The 23,038-nt window shown below is 42.2% G+C and overlaps 1 protein-coding gene across 1 annotated transcript; it reads left to right on the top strand.

Annotated features, from left to right (window-relative positions):
• Window positions 1–5,348: 5,348 nt before the first annotated feature.
• LOC131692121 (GTPase Era, mitochondrial) lies at window positions 5,349–6,653 on the top strand. Its single transcript, XM_058978989.1, has 2 exons — window positions 5,349–5,681; window positions 5,738–6,653. The coding sequence occupies exons 1-2, from the start codon at window positions 5,457–5,459 to the stop codon at window positions 6,614–6,616; spliced, it is 1,104 nt and encodes a 367-aa protein (XP_058834972.1). The 5' UTR covers window positions 5,349–5,456; the 3' UTR covers window positions 6,617–6,653.
• Window positions 6,654–23,038: the final 16,385 nt, after the last annotated feature.

Raw genomic sequence — 23,038 nt, 5'->3', positions numbered from 1 at the left:
TGTTCTCACGTTTACAAAAGTTATGTGAGATTTATTAATCGAATAAATGTCAAACTGACCAAAATGTTCATAAAAAGGCGTGTTCACATTTTTATGTTGCACTCTAAATAGTTAGTGATCAGATAGATCTCAACACCCCTCCTCAAGCTAATCCCTAACGAATCCCCAAGGTCAAACAACGCGTCTTAAAGGTGACTGGAGGAAGCCCTTTGGTTAGAAGATCCGCTGGTTGGTCGCCGCTAGGTTCCACATTCCTTGATGAATTGCAACTTCACATCAGTGTGCTTCAGTTTCTTGGACGGTGCTTCAGATTCTGCTATTGCAATTGCTGATTGGTTATCTTCAAATATGACTACATGCCGCTTGTCACGAATACCCAATTCCTGAAAGAGTTTACTGATCCAAAGCGCTTCGCACCTACAGTCGGCTAAAGCACTGTATTCTGATTCTGTCGAGGAAAGTGCTATCGTTCTTTGCTTTTTCGTGCACCATGATGTAGTAGCTCCATGTATCTGGCAAACATACCCAGAAACAGAGTGGCGATCATTAAGATCAGTCGCCCAATTAGCATCTGCAAACCCGTACACTAAACCGTACTGCGATGTTCCTCTGAGATACCACAATATTCTTTTTAGGTGCGTCCAATGCTCTTGTGATGGGTTGCATTGGAATTGGCTGAAGAATGATACAGCTGCGCTCAGGTCAGGGCGTGATGTAACCATCAGGTAAGTCAGGCAAACTATCAATTCGCGATATGGTTTGTCTAGCATTTGATCCTCTTTCGGCCTCCGGAGCTGCAAGTTAACACACATAGGGGTAGACGCTAGTTTGCAAGCTTTCATGCCGAAACGAAGGAGAACTGCTTCTGTATAGTTCGGTTGGCTGAGCTTCATTATTCCCTTGCTGATATACCGCTCGATGCTAAGACCAAGAAACATGTGCGCTTCGCCTAGATCAACCATGCGAAATTCACAGTGCGGCATTCTCTTTATCATTTCTACTTGGACCAAATTGCTGGTGATAATAAGCACATCATCCACGTACAGTAGTAAATATACTAGACCAGACTTGCTACGCCACTCGTATAAACAACTATCCTCCGAACAACGGCGAAAACCAGTTCTTGCTGCAAACTCATTAAACATATCGTTTCATGTCTTCAAATACTACCCACTGCTCAATAAACGCGCACACTTTTCTCGTCATTTGCCAAAAAAATATGCCGAGGGCCAATTGCTCAAGTTGTCCAGTGTTGTACTACTTGGTAGCTTGGTCTCAACCTCTTAACTGTAAAAAAGAAAAAGTACATAAACAAGTGAGCCAGAAATGCTACAAGTATTCATACCGTGTTCATCCCATTTTGTGTGTCCAACAGGATAAAATATTTTTCAAATCGCTTCGTGACAGAATGGTGTACGGATTTTTTTTTGTCGGAGTTGTCAGCTTATTAATACTCGTGCTGTCCGACTTCGCTGCCGCTCGATTGGACTTAAACTATGGATAGCTCCTATGTTTGAGTAGGCCGGGCAAGAGTGGATCACAGGTTTACTTGCGTTTTCGATGACGAGTATGCGGCTACCTCGTTCGGCGGATCCTCAGCGGCTTTGTGCCTTTTCGGATATTTGGATTAGGGTATGCGGCCAAGCTGCATCACACCACCTTAGCCCAAAACCTCACTTTCGACAGCACAATATCACTGTAAGTTAGGTTAGTTGGTACAACTTATTTGTAATGTTCATGAATAAACTATAAAAATGTAGCATATTCACTAAAAACATGTTTTCCACTTACAGGTTTTCCGTGGACCTAAAGTAAACAATTAATTTGTCATGTCAAGGTTATGATTATGTTTTAGAATATTTTAATGATCCTAAATGTTCCCATCTGGCATTGGGACCTACTTTGCTTACCGATGTCGATTACGGTGCCAATTTGAGCGGATTAAATATCCTTTTCACCTGTCGTACTGCTCCAAATCTATCCACGTTAAGAAATTCATTAGTTTGATAACTGCTTGAAGTTTACTGTAAGTTCAGAATATTGAAATGCAATAAATTCATTCAATATAAAATTTTGATTAAATATATAAATATATATTCACTGAAATCAGCTTAGTACTGTATTCCAGATTTCTCTGGAATGTCCAGAGCATTTTTTGAAGTAGTCACCGGAAGAATTAATCCATTTATCGGTGATTCGGTTACATTAGCTTGTCAAGACTTCGGAGAATGTGGTGATGGACACTAGAAATGTTGCTTTCTGCCAAGATGTTCATTGAGTTGGTCCTACGGGATAGCTCTCCAGTATTTCAAGGTCAATGGTGGAGGGCCAGTTCAAAATGCTATTACTCAATAGACCGGTATCTTATGATGGAAACGTTCAGTGTGATCCACAAAAATCGATACTTTGCTAGCGAAGTGGTAGAGATCGGACAATATAACATGATGACCACTTGAAAAAAAACCGCGCAGGTTGTGGTAGATCGGTAGAAGGCAGGATGCGTTTTTAAGTTATGAACAAACTTTCATCACCACAACTGAACCAAATTTTTCAACGAGAGTGATTCCTCACTAATCACGTAAACAAATCGACAAAAAAATAAAAACAGAAGCACACTTTGATCAGCTAGCGATGCCAGTTTCGTTTTTTTATGACTTTTGCTTGTCTCGACAAATTGAGTAGTTTATTTCGCCTCCTTGATGAGCCAAGAAATGATAACCATTTTGTATGGGACCTTGGCGTATTTAATTTGTATTTGATTATTCTTTTATGATTTTAATTAAAAAAACCAAATTAAATTAAACCAGCAAACTGACAGTTGTCCTACTAAATGACGTATCTGCAAATATTTCGTTCGCCTCATTGTTAACCGGGACAGAACCCCACACAGCATGATCTGGTACTTTGTCAATCCGCTAGCAGCCTGCCATCCCAAGTTTCATCTGCAAACTATGGTAGATCTGATAAGGCAACCTATAGAGTCGTGCAAGTCGCATGGGTTTGGATGTGTTATTGTCCTAAAAGGAAAGAAACTAAAAAATGTTTTTTCAATAGTTTCGGGCCAAAAAATTTAAAAAGACCTGAGATATTAACTCACGGTACTAATCTGCATCAGAATATGCCTTAACCCGCACACCCCTAAAGATCCCTATTTAGCTGATTTTTAAAAATGCATCACAAGTGATCTGCCCCTAGGTTTCAGGTTACTGGATCTGTCCCTGCACATATTTCCCAAAGATTTTGCTCAAGTGGAAAAAGCAAGCAGAGTCGTTTTCGTCCAGAAACTCGAATTTGCAGGCGTTGATGGCAGACTTCTCGAAAACAGTCAATATTACAGTTAGTGGCAAATCAGTATTGATTATTTCGGCATTCTCAATGACTCTAGCTAAAATAGTCCGCTACGAATTCTCGCTTTTTGATGGGATGTATAGAAAAATATGCTGGTGAGAAGGAGCAGATGAACCGCGGATGGAAAACATTTGACGGAAAAGACCAGGAACGCTATCAAAGATCCCGTCCATTACCCAATATTTGGAGGTCGATAATCTTTGCAAATCGTCGTGTGCCCCAAATATCAACGTTGTTTCGCTATCCAAGGACATCTGCAAAAAGACATTTGTCTCCACACACAGTACGCTGCAATTGGTCAGGAATACCAATGGCTTCCAACATATCAAGTTCATCTGAAAAAAATCATAATCATAGACCGAACACATTCTACAATTTTTCGTTGTGTCGAATGTAGCTGTGCCTTCCCGTGCTTAGGCCAAATGACCCTTATGCCAAATGTATATTACGCCAAACGACCGTTATGCTAAATGGCCATTATGAAGATTGACTTTATGCCAAATAACTTTTGTGGCAAACGGGTTTATGTCAAATGGCTTTATACCAAATGGCCTGACACCACGCTTAACGTCCGTTGCTATACGCGTTGTACGCAAAAACCGATTATTCGTAGAACAAAAAATGGTGTGCAATCAATAGGGATCTTTAATTTGGAAAAATTGTGTCAGTTTTTCATATGTATTGATAGCGGGTGTCCTTTCGAGTACACTCATATCATTCTTAAACCTTAATTATTCTTTTCTGATTTTTAAATTAAAAAAAAAAACAAATTTAATTCAACCAACAAACTGACAGTTGTCCTACTAAATGACGTGTCTGCAAATATCTCGTTCGCCTCATTGTTAACCGGGACAGCATGATTTGGTACTTTTGCAATCCGCTAGCAGCCTGCCATCCTAAGTTTCATCTACAAACTATGGTAGATCTGATAAGGCAACCTATAGAGTCGTGCAAGTCGCATGGGTTTGGATGTATTGTTGTCCTAAAACGAAACATACTAAAAAATGTTTTTTTGGATAGTTTCGGACCTAAAAATTGAAAAAAGACTGAGATATTAACTAACGGTACTAATCTGCATCAGAATATTCCTTAACCCGCATATCCCTAAAGATCCCTATTATGTTTACTAAATTTGAACGATACGGCAACATAGCATGAACTAATTCAATATATTGAAATATGAATAGAGTTTTAAATACCTTCTCCATGTTGAATAGAGTTTTAAATCCTTATAGGGATCTTTAGGGGTATCCGGGTTATGGCATTTTATGATGCAGAATATTACTGTGTTTTAATATCTCAATCTTGATCTCAATCCTTTTCTTCATTTCTAAGCCCGAAACTATTGAAAAAACCATTTTTTAGTTTGTTTTCTTTCAGGACAATAAGTCCAAAGTCATGAGGCTAGTACGATTTTATAAATTGCCTCATTAGATCAACTATAGTTGGCAGATGAAACTGGGGATCGCAAGCTGCTAGCGGATTGTAAAAGTACCAGATTATGCTGTATGGGGTGCTGTCCTAGTTACCAATAAGGCGAACGAACATGTTTGCAAATACGTTATTTAGTAGGACAGTTTGTTAGTCGAATTTAATTTGTTTTTTTTTTTAAATTACATATCAAAAAATAATAATTAAGGTTTGAAAACGATATGGATGTACTCTTTAGGACACCCGCTATCAACACATATGAAAACTGCGACATTTTTTCTAAATTAATGAACTCTATTGATATTTGGGAGTAGGTCAACCCGACTTTCTGAATGAACCTGATACGATTACATATGACAAATTAGTACCATGCGATTAAGTGTTAAATCATTATGTGTATCATTAAAATTATTACACGTGAATAATCACAGAGAATAATAATTATTGACGTTTGCCAATCGCGGCATCAACACAAGATCTGGTACGTTATCGATTAATACCCCTTCGGTCCACCAACATCGAAAAATGCAAACTGGCAACGCTGGAAAATTGACATTTCACCAGCACGCGACTTGTGACATAACAACAAAAGTTGAAAACAGTCTGTAAAACGATGGAAATTTTTATACGTGGAAAAGTTTTAAGCTAATCTGAAAATAATCAATATATAAAACAAAATGATGCCAGTGCTAATCCGTCGAATGTTTCCGGCTCGTTGCTCACTCCAGTGGTGCAAATATTTCAGCGCAAAGGCATCGGAAAACGTCTCCGATAGGAAGGATTCCTCCACAGATAAAATTTCCACCAGTCACTCGAAATCGGAGAAACTGATCAAAGTTGCAATCATAGGAGTACCGAATGCAGGAAAAAGTACACTTATTAATCATCTAATTGACCAACGGGTAAGTTCCTGTTGCTGCTACTGAACCCGAAAAGCTGATTTAATCGAATCTTCCAGGTTTGTCCAACATCGATGAAAGTGCACACCACACGAAAAACTGCCCGGGCGATTCAGAACCGTGCCAACTCACAGTTGGTTCTGTTCGACACCCCGGGGCTGGTGGGGGAGCGAGAAATGAAGAAGCACCAGATTGGGGCCAATTTTATTACGGCCTGTCGGCAGGCTTTACATAGTTCGCAATTGATCGGGGTGGTACACGACGTGTCTAACAGTTGGACGAGAAATTCTCTCAACCCTATTCTGCTGGAAGTGCTGAAAAGTCACATGCACATTCCTAGTTTCCTCATTCTAAACAAAATTGATACACTCAAGTCTAAACGAGTGCTGCTGGACATTGTCAGGAATATCACCAACAACCAGTTGGAGACTATTAAAAACTATCACATCAAAAAAAGAAAGAGTGACGAGAAGCAACCGGAAGTTAAGAACAAATCAGCGGGCGAAGAAGGATGGCCTCATTTCACGGAAATCTTCATGGTGTCTGCTATCACTGGTGATGGATTGAAGGAAGTGATGAATTTCGTCTACTCACATGCGATGCCTGGAACGTGGGAACATTTGCCCGAGGAAAACACTGACCAAACCCCGGAGGAACTGATCGTGCAGAGCGTGCGAGCCCGTTTGCTGGACTATCTGCCACAGGAGATACCGTACCTGTTGCAGACGGAGATAGAGTTTTACGAGAGTATCAAGGGGAAGATTTTCGCCAGCACCGTCGTCACCTGCCCGAACGGACGACTGGAACGGCTGGTTTGCGGAGAAGGCAATGGGAAGTTGAGGCAGATAACGGAACGAGTGACGTCTGATTTGATTGAGACATTTTCGGTGCCGGTTTCGTTGAGTATTGTAACGAGAGTTAACAATAAGCAGAACTAATTCTGAGAGATATTAACATGTCTGATTGGATGGTAGGTTGTTTGACTTTTTGGGAGGTAAATGCCGAATGCCCAATTGTTGCTTGTTTTGGACCAATGGAACATGTGGGCACTTCTTGTCTTAAAGAAATTACGAGTTCCACGCGGAATTTTCAAGTCTCCAAATCTTCTCGAACGGTATTTTTGTGGCACTATCAAGCCACTAATGGCATTCTTGTTTTTGAAAATACACTTCTCTGTAGTAGGTGCTACACTGCTTCAAACATAGCTGTAATAAGTCAATCACATTACACACTAGGAGTACATAAAAAACGAATGAACTTTAAGTAGAGATAGCTTTCATCGTATTGCTCGTTTAGAGGAATTCGAATCCGGATAATATTATAAAACTTCATCGCTGCATCGTTCACGTCGTTGTTGAAGTTTTCGTCCCACTTTATATCCACTTTATATATTTATTTATACTTTATTATTTTATGTATTAAACTTGGACATCAATAGTTTTTGGGGGGGAAGGGGAGGAGTTGCTTCTCTAATCTTCCGGTCATCACATCGCATGCTTTGGTATTCTTAATATGTATAACAAACATGAAGATGTGACACAAGGCGCCAAGAGCGCACTAAAATCCTGTCAATCCATTTTTCATTGGATTGTCTGCTCTAAATATATCACCAGGGGACCATTCATAAATGATGATGGATATTGACAATAGGGGAAGAGCGTCACGTAACGAGATAAAAACTAAAAATGAATTTTAGACGTGTCAGCGGATCAGGGATAAAAAAGTACAACAGTGTTTATGAATGGCCCCCAAACAAAGAATATTCCATAACGAATATCACGTAACATCGGTGACAGAGCATTGGGATCAAGGCCAAGTCCCCCCTGGGTCGTGCAAAACTGAGAAGCAACATCAATTTAGGCACAGATAGCAGATGTCCATTTATTTTCATTTTGTTTTGTTTTGTCTTTTCAATTGTTTCTCCTGCCATGATATGAACGGATTGGTGCGGTTCGAGCGTGACGGCCAAGGAAACGGAAAGCCAGTGGCCCAAACAGATCAGGAACAGGAGGGAGGACTACGAACAAGGGAACGGACAACAGAGGAGAAATCGTTTACTAATTTATTATAACTACGACACTAATCACAATTATTTTGCTTTTCTTGTTTCATTTCAGCAAACCAAAATCTAAACGGACTAGCACATATGAACAGTTGGGCTTTGCAGGTTCTCATATTGACAGAGTCTAGATGGGCGGATGAACGTCTGCTAGAGGGTGGGTTGAGAAATGACAATGACACTGTACGAGATGGCGCTGGGCCTGTGGCCTTCGACTGGCATGGTCCATTCTCATTGATTCGGAAGTCTTCTTGGCTGGTTGGTAGATATGTGCTCCTACTTGCAAGTTGATCAATTCGATTGGGTGGGGGACATGTAGAGCCTACTAGTTGTCGACTCTTTTGATCGTGAGTATGAGGCTAGCTCAGGAAAGGAGTGCAGGACTGGCACCAAAGAGATAGTTAATTATTCAGGATTTGTTCTTATGATTATTAAACTCGATCAAGCACACCGGCTCTCAGAAATGATAAGCAACCCTTTCGGGTCGGTGTGGTCTGTTCGAGTCGAACCAGGCAGACATTCGTTTCGAGCAAACTTTATGTGGATAAATATTGCTTACGCCTTTATTGGCAGAGATTCTTTTTAACGAAATCCTATAATACCTTCACTAGTATAGCTACTCAGGATAATAATAATAGAAAAATTAACGGTTTGCCTGGCCCATAATGTAATGAATATGTATATTGACTAGAACAGGGATAATCGAGTTATGTTATAAGATAGAGAAGAAACAGCACAGTTGAAGGAAAAGTATTCGCGAATAAGGACTAATACTGCTAGTATGTTTACCGTTTCAATTAATAGTCGATTGATCTGCTTCGGACCTAGGAGACAAAAAGGAGATTAGGAAGAAACAGAAGCGGATTCAATGCGAAATTTGCCAATATGACGTTGACCCCAAGGCGATGGTAGGATGATGTTCCATAGGATGACAGACTAGATGACACGACGTTACACGCTCTGAACTTGCGCCAAATAGTTTGTATTCGATTGATCCGCTTCTGACCTAGGGGACCCATGAGGAGATCAGGAAGAAAATAGAAGCGGAATCAATGCGAAGTTTTAATTGCATCGCTGACGACTTAGCACGCGTTGTTAGGAGCAGGATACATTGGATCAGACAAAATAGAGAACTTGACGTTACACACTTCGAGACAAACAGGCGCAAAATTTAGTCCTCCTCCCGAGGACCGGTGTTTATTTGGCGGACAGTCGCTAATCCTTCCGATTTTGCAAATTTTGTCTCGCGGGACGGACCGAGATCCCTCAAGCTATAAGCTGCAGTCCTATCAGCCCGTTAAAAAAAAAAAAACTTGGACATCAATAGTTTTCAAAAAGATGTAGATAAGAAAAATATAGGGGTGGTCAGGGCTTGCCAGGACGTTCCGGACTGGCACATAGGGTGATCTACCTCGGGCCCGAAGGGAATCTATTAGTTGGGACCTGGCAACACGGTACTCTGCGCACAGCCAAACAACATGATCGATGTCGTGATAGCTGTTCTCACAAACACAGTGATTACTGTCAGCAAGCCCTATACCGCCGCTAGAAGCATAACTGTCCCATGTGCTATGGGAATCCCTATACACATGGGACAATTATGCTTCTAGCGGCAGTATACGACGGAGATGCGCATCAAACGAGTAATGGTTGGACATGAGCCTTGACATCGTACGAATAAAGTCCCGGTTCACATCCAAGCCCTTAACCCAAGCATTCGTTGATACCTTCGGGATAATAGAATGTAGCCACCGTCCCAGGTGCCATGAAGTTTGCCAACTATCGAGCGTCCTCTGACGAGAGATACTGAAAAATTCGTTGAAGCAAATTGGTCTTTCGTAAGTGTCGCCTTCTAATGCACCCACCTTGGCTAAAGAGTCCGCCTTCTCATTGCCCGCAATAGAACAATGTGACGGGACCCAAACCAAGGTAATCTGGTAAGCGGAACCTGAAAGCCGACTATAAACAAATGCTTATCCTCAGGCCAGTGAACACGCTCTCAGAATTGATGAGTCTTGGTAAATCGATCGACGCCTCCAAGACGCCGATTTATCAGAAAGTTTTCGGTTCTTCTCGGGAAGTTGCTGCTTATTCTGATAATCCACCACAAAACAAACAAAAACAAAATAATCAAAACCAAAAGGGAGGTGGACAGAATAACGGCAACGCAAAATCCAAAACGTTTTGGAGCAAGAATGCCAAACCGGCAGGTCTTGATTCAAACAAGCCTCCTGACAACCAGAAAAAGAAACAGCAAGGGAATCAGGATGGCAAGAATCTCGAGGGAAACAATCAAAAACCTACAGAACCACCGCAGAAACCTATAATGTGTCTGGAGTATTTGGTGGAAAAGCATCGTCCTCCCGTGCTCGGCGTCTGCTACAATTGTGGAGACAAAGGACACGAACATGAGGGATGTCGGAAACCAAAGCGGGTGTTCTGCATCGTGTGTGCGTTTAAAGGTTTTGATGTTTCTCGTTGCCCTTACTGCCTAAAAAACGGGATCAGAACCAACTGAAGTCGCAGTTGGCAGTAAAGCAGCGCTCCAAAGAACAACTAACAATCCATCCCCAGATTTACGACAGTTTTCGACCGGCTGGTGATGAGGACTATGATAATTCGTTGTCTGTCGAAACCATCGTCCTTGACGACCCGTTCGATAACCGTCCATTTGCAATTGTCGCTGTGTACGGCAAATCCTTCAAAGCCTTGCTCGACAGTGGTAGTAACGCCACAATTATAACTAAAAAGCTATACCGAAAGTTTTCGAAAAGTCCCTTGAAAAGGTTGGAACGACCATTCGAACTACGTTCTGCAAATGGTCAATCCTTACCAATCATTGGACAAGCGTATCTCCCGTATACTTTTCAAAATTTGACAAAGGTCCTATGCACTCTTGTAGTAGAGCATCTGACCGTCAATTCCATTCTAGGTATGGACTTTTGGCGCGCCTTTGGGATTTCTCCTGAGATACAAAACTGTGCTCTGTTGAACTCAGGTCAGGAATCAGAAGACGATGAAGAAGATGAAGTACCGCGCGAGTCGATACTCACTTCGGAACATTTAGCGCGCGTAGAAGAAGTAAAGAAGTGTTTCCAGGCAGTAGAGCCCGGAAAGCTAAGCCCAACCTCATTCACAGAGCACAGGATTGTCATCAAAGATGAATTCCAAGGTGCGGCACCCGTTTGCCGATATCCTTATCACATGAGCCCAAAGAAACTGTCAAAGGTCTGGGAAGAAGTTGACCGATGGCGGTCTATGGGAATTATCGAGGAGTCTGATTCAGATTGGTCGCTTAATATTGTGGCGGTCACGAAACCAGACGACTCAATTCGCCTTTGTCTAGACGCTAGGCCTATCAATGAGCGTACTGTACGAGATGCATACCCTCTGCCCCACCCTGGGCGAATATTGGGCGGCTTACCCAAGGCGAAGTACCTGTCTACTATAGACTTGAAGGAGGCCTTTCTCCAGGTACCCCTGGCCAAGGATAGTCGCAAATATACCGCTTTCAGTGTTCCCGGCAGGGGTATGTTCCAATTTACTCGTCTACCATTTGGTCTCGTCAACAGCCCCGCTACTCTGGCGCGACTGATGGACCAGGTTCTAGGACGAGGTAAATGGGAACCTTACGTTTTCGTCTACCTAGATGACATCATCGTGGTAAGCGACACGTTCGAGCATCACATACAGTTGCTCAAAGCAGTGGCCGATTGTCTAGCAAGAGCCAACCTAACCATCAATTTGGAAAAATCCCGTTTTGGAGTCCCCGAACTTAAGTTTCTTGGTTATTTGTTGAATCGGGACGGACTCAAGGTCAATCCTGACAAAATTCAACCGATTCTCGACTACGAGAGACCGGTTACCGTGACGAAACTTCGTCGTTTCCTCGGTATGTGCGGTTATTACCGCCGTTTCATTGATCGGTTCAGTGAGGTCACAGCTCCCTTGACCGATCTGCTCAAAACAAAAACCAAGAGCTTAGTTTGGAACTCCGAGGCAGAACTCGCATTCCTTAAAATTAAGGAACTTCTAGTCACTCCTCCAGTTTTAGTCCCACCAGACTTCTCCAAAGAATTCATTCTTCAGACAGACGCTAGTGACGTAGCAGTCGCTGCTGTTCTGGTGCAGGAGTATCCCGAGGGTGAGAAAGTAGTTGCTTACTTTTCGCACAAACTGACCACTCCCCAAAGGAACTATCATGCAACTGAAAAGGAAGGTCTGGCGGTGATAATGGCGGTTGAACACTTTCGAGGTTACTTGGAAGGTTATCATTTTCGACTGGTCACTGATTCGTCAGCGATTACATGGATATTGAAGACTAAATGGAAAACCAGTTCACGTTTGAGTCGTTGGAGTTTAGAATTACAACTCTACGACATGTCTATTGAGCACCGGAAAGGCAAGGACAATGTCGTTCCTGATGCGTTATCCCGGGCCGTAGCAGCCGTTTCAGCTTTGTCCACCTCAGACTGGTACTGTTCCATGAAGTCAAAAGTTATCCAAAATCCTGACGACTATGCCGACTTCAAAGTAGAAAATGATCAACTTTTCAAGTATGTCAACTCAAAAGTTGTTCCGTGCGACCCGCGGTTCAGTTGGAAACTCGTCCCAGCACCCGAGTTCCGTCAAGATTTGATCCAACGTACCCACGAAAATTTGCTTCACGTGGGATACGATAAAACGATCTACGAAGTGCAGTTGCGATATTACTGGCCTCGTATGGGATCGGAAGTACGAAAGTTTATTCGAGAATGTGGGACGTGCAAGGAAATCAAAGCTCCTTTCGTCCCAGTCCAGCCCGAAATGGGTCAGTCGCGTGCGACTAATGCACCATGGCGAATGGTTTCTGTGGACTATATTGGTCCTCTTCCAAAAAGCAAACGTGGCAATCAACACTTGCTTGTCGTCCTCGACGTCTTCAGCAAGTACGTCATGTTAACCCCCGTTCGCAAAATCGCTAGTACATCACTCTGTACGATACTACGCGAACAGTGGTTCAATCGCCATGGTAGCCCGGAAATTCTGCTAAGCGACAATGCCTCCACTTTCACCTCGAAGGAGTTCAGTCAATTCATAAAAGAAACCAACGTCAAACATTGGCTGAACTCCCGCTATCATTCGCAGGCTAACCCAGTGGAGCGAACAAATCGCTTGATAAACACCGCAATCCGGGCATATGCTCGAACCGAGCAGCGCAACTGGGATGTCCACATCACCGATGTGGAGCGCATCCTAAATACTACCGTTCATTCCTCCACTGGGTTTAGTCCTCATTTCATTATACACGGGTGTGAAATGGCATCTGCCGATGACTTCAGCAGCATTTCCGGTGAGGGTGACCTAGAAACAAGACACCAACAGATAGACAAAATCCTGGAGATTGTGGTCAAAAATTTGGCAAAGGCAAGCGAGGGCATTCGACATCAGTACAACTTGCGTCATCGAAAGTTCTCCAAACCTTTTGAAACAGGACAAATGGTATACCGTCGAAACATGAAGTTGTCGAATGCACTCGAGTCTTACAATGCTAAACTTGGACCACAATACTTACCGGAAAAATTGTCTCAAAAAAAGGTGTATCCTCCTACGAGCTGGAGGATTTAGCAGGTAAAAATCTCGGAGTTTGGCCAGCAAATCTCCTTAAACCAGCATAAAAAAACTTTTCCGTGCCGTTTGTGGACTGACGGTATGCTTTTATATGGATTACTCACTTGGGAGTTTTCCAAAAGCAGCCGTCGGTTCCCTACGGCAACAACACGGACTTTGGTCCGAAATAAAAAAAAAACAATAAACATTTCTCCGTCTTCTCTATTTTTATTGTGGAAGACCAACTCTGCCGCGAGAAGGTTCTTCAACACCTTCTTGCAATTTTCCAGAGCCACACTCACGCAGTGTGGTAAACAAACACTCGCACGAAATATATGCTCCGGCCCCGGTGACGACTACGGTAGGGTGGAATACTCCACTAAAAACACTAATCTTATACCGTGCCGCTCTCCCGGGCACCGGGCGCATCTAAATATACTACCCGCCGTGTTCGGCAAACAAAAACAAAAAAATTCTTTTGCGCCTCACTCGCGCAGTGAGGTAACCAAATTATCCACTAATCTGCTTTGCTCCGGCGGTCGAGACGGTTACGGTAAACAAAACTTTCTTACCAAACCAGTACCAGTGTTTGGAAGAAACAAAACGAACCTATCGTACCGTCTTTTCACGGCCGGATGCATACACATCATTCTTCTGCCGTGTTCGGCAACATAAAATTTTTCAAAAACCCCTTTCTGTGGGGAACACTCGCACCTACGGGTGCACTAAATTATATAAAATTTCTCCTTATTTGGGTCACTATATAAAAAAACCACCTTTCCCCTCTTCGCCGGGGACACTTCGTTCGCGTGAGTGGTTCCACTACTCCGGGACCGACCGTAAACGGAATAATAAAAACAGTTTGCGAACCGATTTCGCGAACTGTTTTGTTTTTATTTATATTTTGAGGATGATTCATTCATCCATTCAGATGGATGAAAATATCATCATCAATTTTGACAGTTTCCCCGATGTTCGCATCAATGCTCTGCATCATGCAGGTGTAGCCCGATTTGGATCAGAGTAGTGTGAGTGGAAGAGCGAATGGGGTAAAACGATACCGAGTCTTCGATTTCGAATCAAATAATAAAATTTTATTTCGCATAATTTTGGGTTTGTGGTTAAACCTGGGATGGTTCGTTTGATTCCAGCGGGAATCATTTCGAGATTTTTAAATTATGCGAAAGACATTCTTTGGTCCCTCTCAAACGTTTCTTTTCCAATGTAAGAAGCGTTTTGAGGCGAAAAGGGACGAATATACAAACTTTTGTCCGGAATGTCTGTGAGTGGGAGAAATGATGACGTGTTAAGCGGTATTGTATGAGTGAATGTATGAGTGTGGAATCGAACAGAGTGAATGAGTGCATGTGTGAATGATAAGATAACGTTGTTTTGGGGTTAATTCGAAGTGCTTATCGGAATGTGAATGATCGAGTAGGCCAGTGATTGTGAATGAATGAGTGGGATAATTGTATGAATGTATTTGGATTGAAACCCCAACACAAGCGTGTAGTACTGGTACCGTAAGAACACGAGGCATTTCTGGACAGTCGAGGAAAAAAACGAACAAAATAATGCCGACAACCGTTCCCCTGCAAGTTGGAAGATTGAAAATTGTCAATGTCACTTGCAGAATTTTAGGAATATCGAGTTGTTACCGATCTTGTTTTCGGATTGGATTTAGGGTTCAACCCATAACCGAATAGTGACAATGGCTGACAACCTCTCGCTTCGCGTATGCTGTCAGTATTATCAGACCCAACACAGTCAAACAGTTCACCGATGAGGACATCCGGTCGATTAGATTTTTGTGATGAATATTATTGATAAATTGCGGAAGAAATTGTTAGGGTTAGTTAGTTTTTCTTTGTTTATTTATTGATTCATTTCGTTATTATTATTGTATCGGTGTGTGTGGCTATTTTATACAGCAAAACTATCTGAGAACGAGTTACAGGGTATAAATACTTCTATCAAAAAAAAAAAATATATATGCTGAAAAAAATGTTGTGTCATTTCTTAAAAATTTATGTTAAAAATTTAAATTGCGAAAAAACCCATTTTTTAAATTTTTTCTATTTTGTCTACGGAAACCTAAAGAGAAAAGAAACTTTTTGAAGGTAATTGCATGATGGAGAACTTATCGGTAAAAAAGTTTTTCTAACAATAACTTCATACATGTTTTAAAATTTCATACTAATTGACATACAAAATTGTAATTTTATCACAGAATATAATTCTAAGAATCATTTAAACTCAAAATGTATTTAACAAAAATCTTCCAAAATCCGATAGTTTTCGAGATATTTGGAATTTTGCTCTATCAAAAACAATTAATTCCTGTAATTATGCTCTTTTCAAAAGTTATTCGCGTTACCCCATATTAAAATGCCAAAAATCTAATGTTTATCGTTTTAAAGACGTAAAAGCAAATTTTTAGTGTATTTGGAGCATGGAGAAGCTTTTAATAAAAAAGTTTGCTTAACAACAACTTTTGACATATTTTTATAATTCATACTATTTGCAGTCAAAAATACAATTTTCTTTTTGAATATGATTTTAAACACCTTTTTAAATCGAAATGCTCTTAACAAAAATTTTCTGAAATGTAGTATTTCTCGAGATATTTTAACTTTTGTTTTAACAACACAATTATTTTGTTTTATTACGACCTTTTCATAAGTTATTCGCGTTTCTCCATCAACAATAATAGGTTTTTCAAAAGGCCCATAAACTTTCCTACAACTTTTTCTTTGACATCAAGGCGATATTGTAAACCATTTGAAAGCTACATGAAGGTAATTAAAATATTATTTAACCATAGGGTCTGATGATTAAACTATATAGTTGAATCATATTTTGGTTGCTTTCATGTAACTTTCAAAAGATTTACAATATCGCCTTGATGTCAAAGAAAAAGTTGCAGGAAAGTTTATGGGCCTTTTTAAAAACCTATTATTCTTGATGGAGAAACGCGAATAACTTATGAAAAGGTCGTAATAAAACAAAATAATTGTGTTGTTAAAACAAAAGTTAAAATATCTCGAGAACTAGGGTAGACGAGCCCTTATTCATCTCATTAGTCGGGATATCACACTCTTTCGCGGATAACTCGGCTTTCAGTGATTGGAGTGCTCTTAAATCGGTATCAACATCTTTTTTTTTTTTTATTCATTTCGTTTATTTGATAGGCACAAATGCGTTAGCTTGGCGGTGCCAAATGCTTTTGTTTTTACATTTGGATATCTTAAAACTAGGAGGTTACAATGTTGAAATATTTTTTTTTTACAAAGGAAAAGAAAGTTTACAGCTATCTTAAGACTAGAAATAAGATTCAATATACAAAAGAGGGCCAAAAGATTTTTTTATGAAAAAATTTAAAACAAGGGATTCACTTTGATATACAAGAGGGGGAGTTATAGTATTTTACGAAATATTTTACGGTTATCTTAAAGCTAACAATATAGTTTAGTACACAAAAGGGGGGAACAAATATTTATGAGAAATTTCACAGAAATCTTAAAACTAGGGATTCAATTCTATTTACAAGATGGAGGACAAGAGTTTCAATAAAGAGTAAAAATTATAGCTATCTTAAAACTAGGAATACAGAATACTAATTTGAATTTTTTAACTAAAACTTATGCTTGGTCAAGATATTCAAAGGGTGGCTTATTTCCGCATCAGTGTAGCAGCAGTTGTATCAAGGACAGGGGAGAGACAGGGAAAGAAGAGCAAAACTTGCAACTTTCGCTCGAACGGCGGGGGGGGGGGGGGGAGGGGGATCAGCGAATCAAATTTGCGCCTCAGTATAGTAAGTCGTCGAGTACCGGATTGGCGGATGGTATTCTTCGGACCCGCGGGGAATCCTTCAAAAGTCATCGGACCTCGAGTCGCTCTCGCTTCAGTTTCCTTCTATGCAGGCGTAGTGGTAAGGGCGATGGCGGTTACATAGTGGCACTCTGGAGCTGATCGGTTCCACAAGGCAGGAGGAAACTCTAAAAACGAGAAATAAAAGAGAGGGGCTAAATTGGGATATTTATCGTTTTTATGAAGGTATAAATAAGGGACATATAGGGGAAATCACGAGTTGCCAGCATATCTCGGACTGGTACATTGGGTGGTCTACCTCGGGCCCGAAGGGATTCCTTTAACTGAGACCTGGCGTCACAATACCCGGCGCATACCCAGACAACGTGTTCGATGTCGTGATAGCCCTCGTCACAAGCGCACAGACTACTCTCCGCAAGCCCAATACGCCGCAAATGCGCATCCATGGTGTAGTGATTGGACATAAGTCGGGACATTACGCGAATAAAATCCCGACCCACATCCATCCCCCCGAACCAAGGCTTCGTTGATACCTTTGGGATAATCGAATGTAGCCATCGTCCAAGTTCCCCATTGCTTCACGAGGTTTGCCAACTGTTGAGCGTCCTCTGACGACAAATACTAAAAAATTCATTGAAGCAGACTGGTCTTTCGTATATGTCACCATTTAATGCGCCCGCCTTTGCTAATGAGTCGGCCTTTTCATTGCCCGGGATAGAACAATGAGAGGGGACCCAAACAAAGGTAATCTGATAAGATTTTTCAGATAACGTACACAAGGACTCCTGTATCTTCCCCAGAAAATACGGTAATTGCTTTTTTGGCTTCACCGCACGAAGAGCCTCGATAGAGCTGAGGCTGCCCGAAACGATGAAGTAGTGATCTGTGGGCAGAGTGTCGATGATCCCAAGGGTGTACTGAATTGCAGCTAACTCTGCGACGTAAACTGAAGCGGGATCATTGAGCTTGAATGAAGCGGTGATAGTATTGTTGAAGATACCGAAGCCAGTGGACCCATCGAGATTTGATCCGTCAGTGTAGAACATTTTGTCACAGTCGACTTCTCGGAATTTATTATAAAATATATTGGGGATCACCTGCGGGCGTATATGGTCCGGGATTCCACGAATCTCTTCCTTCATGGATGTGTCGAAGAATACAGTAGAATCAGAAGTATCTAGGAAACGAACACGGCTGGGAGTATATGAAGAAGGATTAATGCTCTGTGCCATGTAGTCGAAGTACAAGGCCATAAATCGGGTTTGAGAATTAAGCTCGACGAGCCTCTCGAAGTTTTCAATCACCAACGGGTTCAGAATGTCGCATCTGATGAGCAATCGATATGAGAGTTCCCAAAATCGATTTTTTAGCGGAAGAACGCCCGCCAGCACTTCGAGACTCATCGTATGGGTCGAGTGCATGCAACCCAAGGCAATGCGCAAGCAACGGTACTGGATTCTCTCCAGTTTGATGAAGTGTATGTTCGCAGCGGAGCGGAAACAGAAACACCCGTACTCCATCACCGACAATATCGTTGTTTGGTACAACCTGATCAGGTCTCCTGGGTGAGCACCCCACCATGTTCCAGTTATTGTTCGGAGAAAATTGATCCTTTGTTGGCATTTCTGTTTCAGATACCTAATGTGACATCCCCAGGTACCTTTAGAGTCGAACCAGACCCCGAGATATTTAAATGTGACAACCTGGTTGATCGTTGCACCCATTAATAGGAGCTGGAGTTGCGCCGGCTCACGCTTCCTAGAAAAAACAACCAACTCAGTTTTCTCCGTGGAGAACTCAATACCCAGCTGAAGAGCCCAAGCAGACAAATTGTCCAAGGTATTTTGTAATGGTCCTTGCAAGTCGGCAGCTTTGGGCCCTGTAACAGAGACCACCCCGTCGTCTGCAAGTTGCCTTAGGGTGCATGAATTGGCAAGACAATCGTCAATGTCATTCACGTAAAAATTGTAGAGCAGGGGACTTAGACATGAGCCCTGGGGAAGACCCATGTAGCTAAATCGCGATGTTGTTAAATCGCCATGCGAAAAGTGCATGTGCTTTTCAGACAACAGGTTTAGCAAAAAGTTATTTAAAATTGGTGAAAGACCATGCTGGTGCAGCTTCTCTGACAGAATGTTGATAGAAACTGAGTCAAAAGCCCCCTTAATATCCAAGAAGACTGATGCCATCTGCTCTCTGTTAGCATATGCCATTTGGATTTCTGTAGAAAGCAACGCAAGGCAATCGTTCGTCCCTTTGCCTTTGCGGAAGCCAAATTGTGTATCTGACAGTAAGCCATTTGCTTCAACCCAATTGTCGAGGCGAAACATGATCATTTTCTCGAACAACTTCCGAATACAGGACAGCATTGCAATCGGCCGATACGAGTTGTGGTCGGAGGCTGGTTTTCCTGGTTTTTGGATGGCGATGACCTTCACTTGCCTCCATTCATAAGGGACAATGTTACCCTCAAGAAACTTGTTAAATAAATTCAACAGGCGCCTTTTTGCAGTGTCAGGCAGATTCTTCAGCAAGTTGAATTTGATTCTGTCTAACCCTGGGGCGTTATTGTTGCACGATAAGAGAGCAAGTGAGAACTCCACCATCGAAAACGGTGTTTCGTTCGCGGTATCGTGAGAAGACGCGGCGCGGTACGTTTTCTGTACCGGGACAGAGTCCGGACAGATCTTCTTGGCGAAAGCGAATATCCAACGGTTTGAATATTCCACGTTCTCGTTGGTACTATTATGATTACGCATACGTCGAGCCGTACCCCAAAGAGTGCTCATCGCTGTTTCTCTCGTTAACCCGTCGACGAACCGGCGCCAATAACTGCGTTTTTTGGCTTTCATTAGACTCTTCATTCGCCTTTCTAACGACGCGTACTGTTGATAGCTAGCGAGTAACCCGTCTTCCCGGAAGGCCTTATATGCAGTGGACTTTTCCGCGTACAGCTCTGAGCACTCTTTATCCCACCACAGGGTGAGAGACCGTCCATGGGTATTCGCGCTGGGTACTGGTTTAGTCTGAGCTTGATTCGCACTGTCGAGAATCAAGCCAGCCAAAAACCTGAACTCTTCCTCCGGAGGAAGTTCTTGAGTGGATTCGATTTTAACGGATATCGCGGTCGCGTAACTCTTCCAATCAATGTTCCGTGTGAGGTCATACGAGACATTGATTGTTTCCGATGGTCTTGAACCGTTAGCAATTGAAATCACGATAGGCAAATGATCGCTACCGTGGGGATCAGGGATCACCTTCCACATGCAATCTAACTGTAGCGATGTCGAGCAAAGCGATAAATCCAACGCGCTTGCGCGTGCTGGTGGTGTATCCGGAATCCGCGTCATTTCTCCCGTGTTTAAGATGGTCATGTTGAAATTATCGCAAAGATCTTGGATTAATGTTGATCTATTATCATCATGAAGACAGCCCCATACCGTACCGTGCGAGTTAAAGTCTCCCAGAACTAGCCGCGGTGCCGGTAAGGATTCCGTGATATTACAAAGCGTTCGGTGCCCTACCGAGGCTCTAGGAGGAATGTAGATGGAAGCAATGCAAAGGTCTTTACCTTTGATTAAAACTTGACAAGCGACAATTTCAATGCCTGGTGTCGAAGGGAGGTTAATTCGGTTGAAAGAATAGCACTTTTTGATCCCCAAAAGTACTCCTCCATAGGGGTTTTCTCGATCCAGACGAATTATATTAAAGTCGTGGAAGTTGAGATTTATATCGGAAGTTAACCAAGTTTCACATAATGCGAAAGCATCACATTTTAAACTATTTAGTAAAAATTTAAAGGAATCGATTTTCGGGAGGATACTTCTGCTGTTCCACTGTAGAACAGTGGTCGAATCGGTGACCTCGTTCGATGACTTAGCCATCGAAGGATACGATCGCTGCAAGGAGGGGCCATTTAGTAGTCAATTGCTTCAAAAATGTTTGCACTATAGGGAGAAAACGTATCAGAAGGCTTTTAAGAGGATCAGTAACATTGAAAGCTGTGAAAATTAAGTCCACTATGTCAGAAAATTTCATTAGTCCGCTACTGGACTGAGTATCTGTTTGAAAAAAGGGGACACTTGGGGTTTTTGGTGTCCCTGGAAGTGGTGGGTACTCCTTGTTAGAATTAATATTTCCAAGTCCTGGAGCAAATTGCTTCGGCTTTTGTGCATCACTTCCGTTGGATTTATTGGTTGTAGATGGCGCACTCTGAGTGGACGACACCTTGGCACCCTTACGGGGCAATGTAGGGGAGGCTGGATTTCTCCTCTTCCTGGATTCCCCTGGGTTAACCAAAGATGTTCCCTCTCGTGGGTCGTCAGATTCTTGCTCAACGCCAGCCAAAAGAGCAAAGGAATTTTCGGAAGGGACAGATGGCGAAGCATTCTTTAGCATTTCTGCATAAGAACGCCTTGAGCGTTCCTTAAGGGAGCGCTTAATTTTATCCCCGCGCTGCTTGTACGCAGGGCATGATTTAAGAGCATGTGAAGGGCCCCCGCAGCAAATACACTTTTCAGTTTCTTTGTCGCAAGAGTCATCCTCATGCTCTCCTTCGCATTTGCCGCATCGTTTCTTATTTCCACAATATGTGGCTGTGTGGCCCAACTGCTTGCAATTGCTGCAGCTCATGACCCGCGGTACAAACAGGCGAACTGGTAGGCGAACCCTGTCAAGGAGGATGTAGTTGGGAAGAGAGGACCCGGCGAATGTCACCCGAAGCGAGCCTGATAGAGAGTAGGTAGTCTTACCTCCCTCGGTGTTTGCGGTATACAATTGTTTGCATTCTAAGATCTTAATCTGTTCAAGAGAGGGGTCCTTAAAGCAGCCAACCCCGTGCTCCAACAGTTCTTCGCATTTCAGGCCCGGTTCGGACACTACCCCATCGATTTCACAGGCCACACAAGGCACGTACGCTTTAAATTCCCGTGTAAAGCGCTCACAGCAAGCAATCGCGTTTGCCTGGCCGAGATCATTCACTAGAACACGTATCTTGTTTGCCCGAACACGTGTTATCTGAGCTACTGCCGGGTAATTAGCAGTCAGATCTCGAGAAAGTTTTAATATATTAACCGGTTTCTCTCCGGTCCGAAAATATACCACCCATGGCCCAGAGGAACCTTCTGGGTACTGCTTTATACGGGGAGCAATGCGAGTATTAGGGGGATCAGGGACTTCCATGATTACATCAGATGGTATTTCGCCCTCGGCCATTTAAGCACGAGGGCAGAGCGTTATATAAACGGGAATGTGTCTTATTATTTGATTACAAGGTAGAGTAAAAGTAGGGAAAAGGAAAGAAAGCAAACGAGGGAAAAAAATAAAGCAAAACTTATCTGCAAACAACGTCGATTGTTCCGCACCAGCGAAAACAATGTGCTGGATTTACTTTCGGCACCAGCAGAACGACAGCTAACGAACGAACAAAGGATGACCTTGACTCACTAAAATTTACACACCGAACACCACTGTGAAATATAACGATCCGTTCCGTTCAAAGGTTGGGAGACGTATGATATCAACATCTTTGCTTCTTTCCTAAGAAGCAGTACAATGAAAAATCTCGCCTGGAAAATATAAAATACTCCCGTTTGAGCGATGCGAAAAGTCGAGTACAACGCACCCTTATTCGTCCTACCATTTGATCCAATGCGTTGAATAGAGAGAGCAGATACTGTTCTAACTAATGTGTTCAAATGGGTAGGATGAATAGAGGTGCTAAGATGAATTAGGGCACAGTAACCCTACTACATTTCAGAAAATTTTTGTTATGAGCATTTCGATTTAAAAAGGCGTTTAGAATCATATTCAAAAAGAAAATTGTATTTTTGACTGCAAATAGTATGAATTATAAAAATATGTCAAAAGTTGTTGTTAGGAA

This window comes from Topomyia yanbarensis, chromosome 3, assembly GCF_030247195.1.
Source record: "Topomyia yanbarensis strain Yona2022 chromosome 3, ASM3024719v1, whole genome shotgun sequence".
NCBI classification, from domain to species: Eukaryota; Metazoa; Arthropoda; class Insecta; order Diptera; family Culicidae; genus Topomyia; species Topomyia yanbarensis.
Note: the sequence above shows the minus strand (reverse complement) of the source record. Positions and strands in the feature narration are given on the sequence as shown.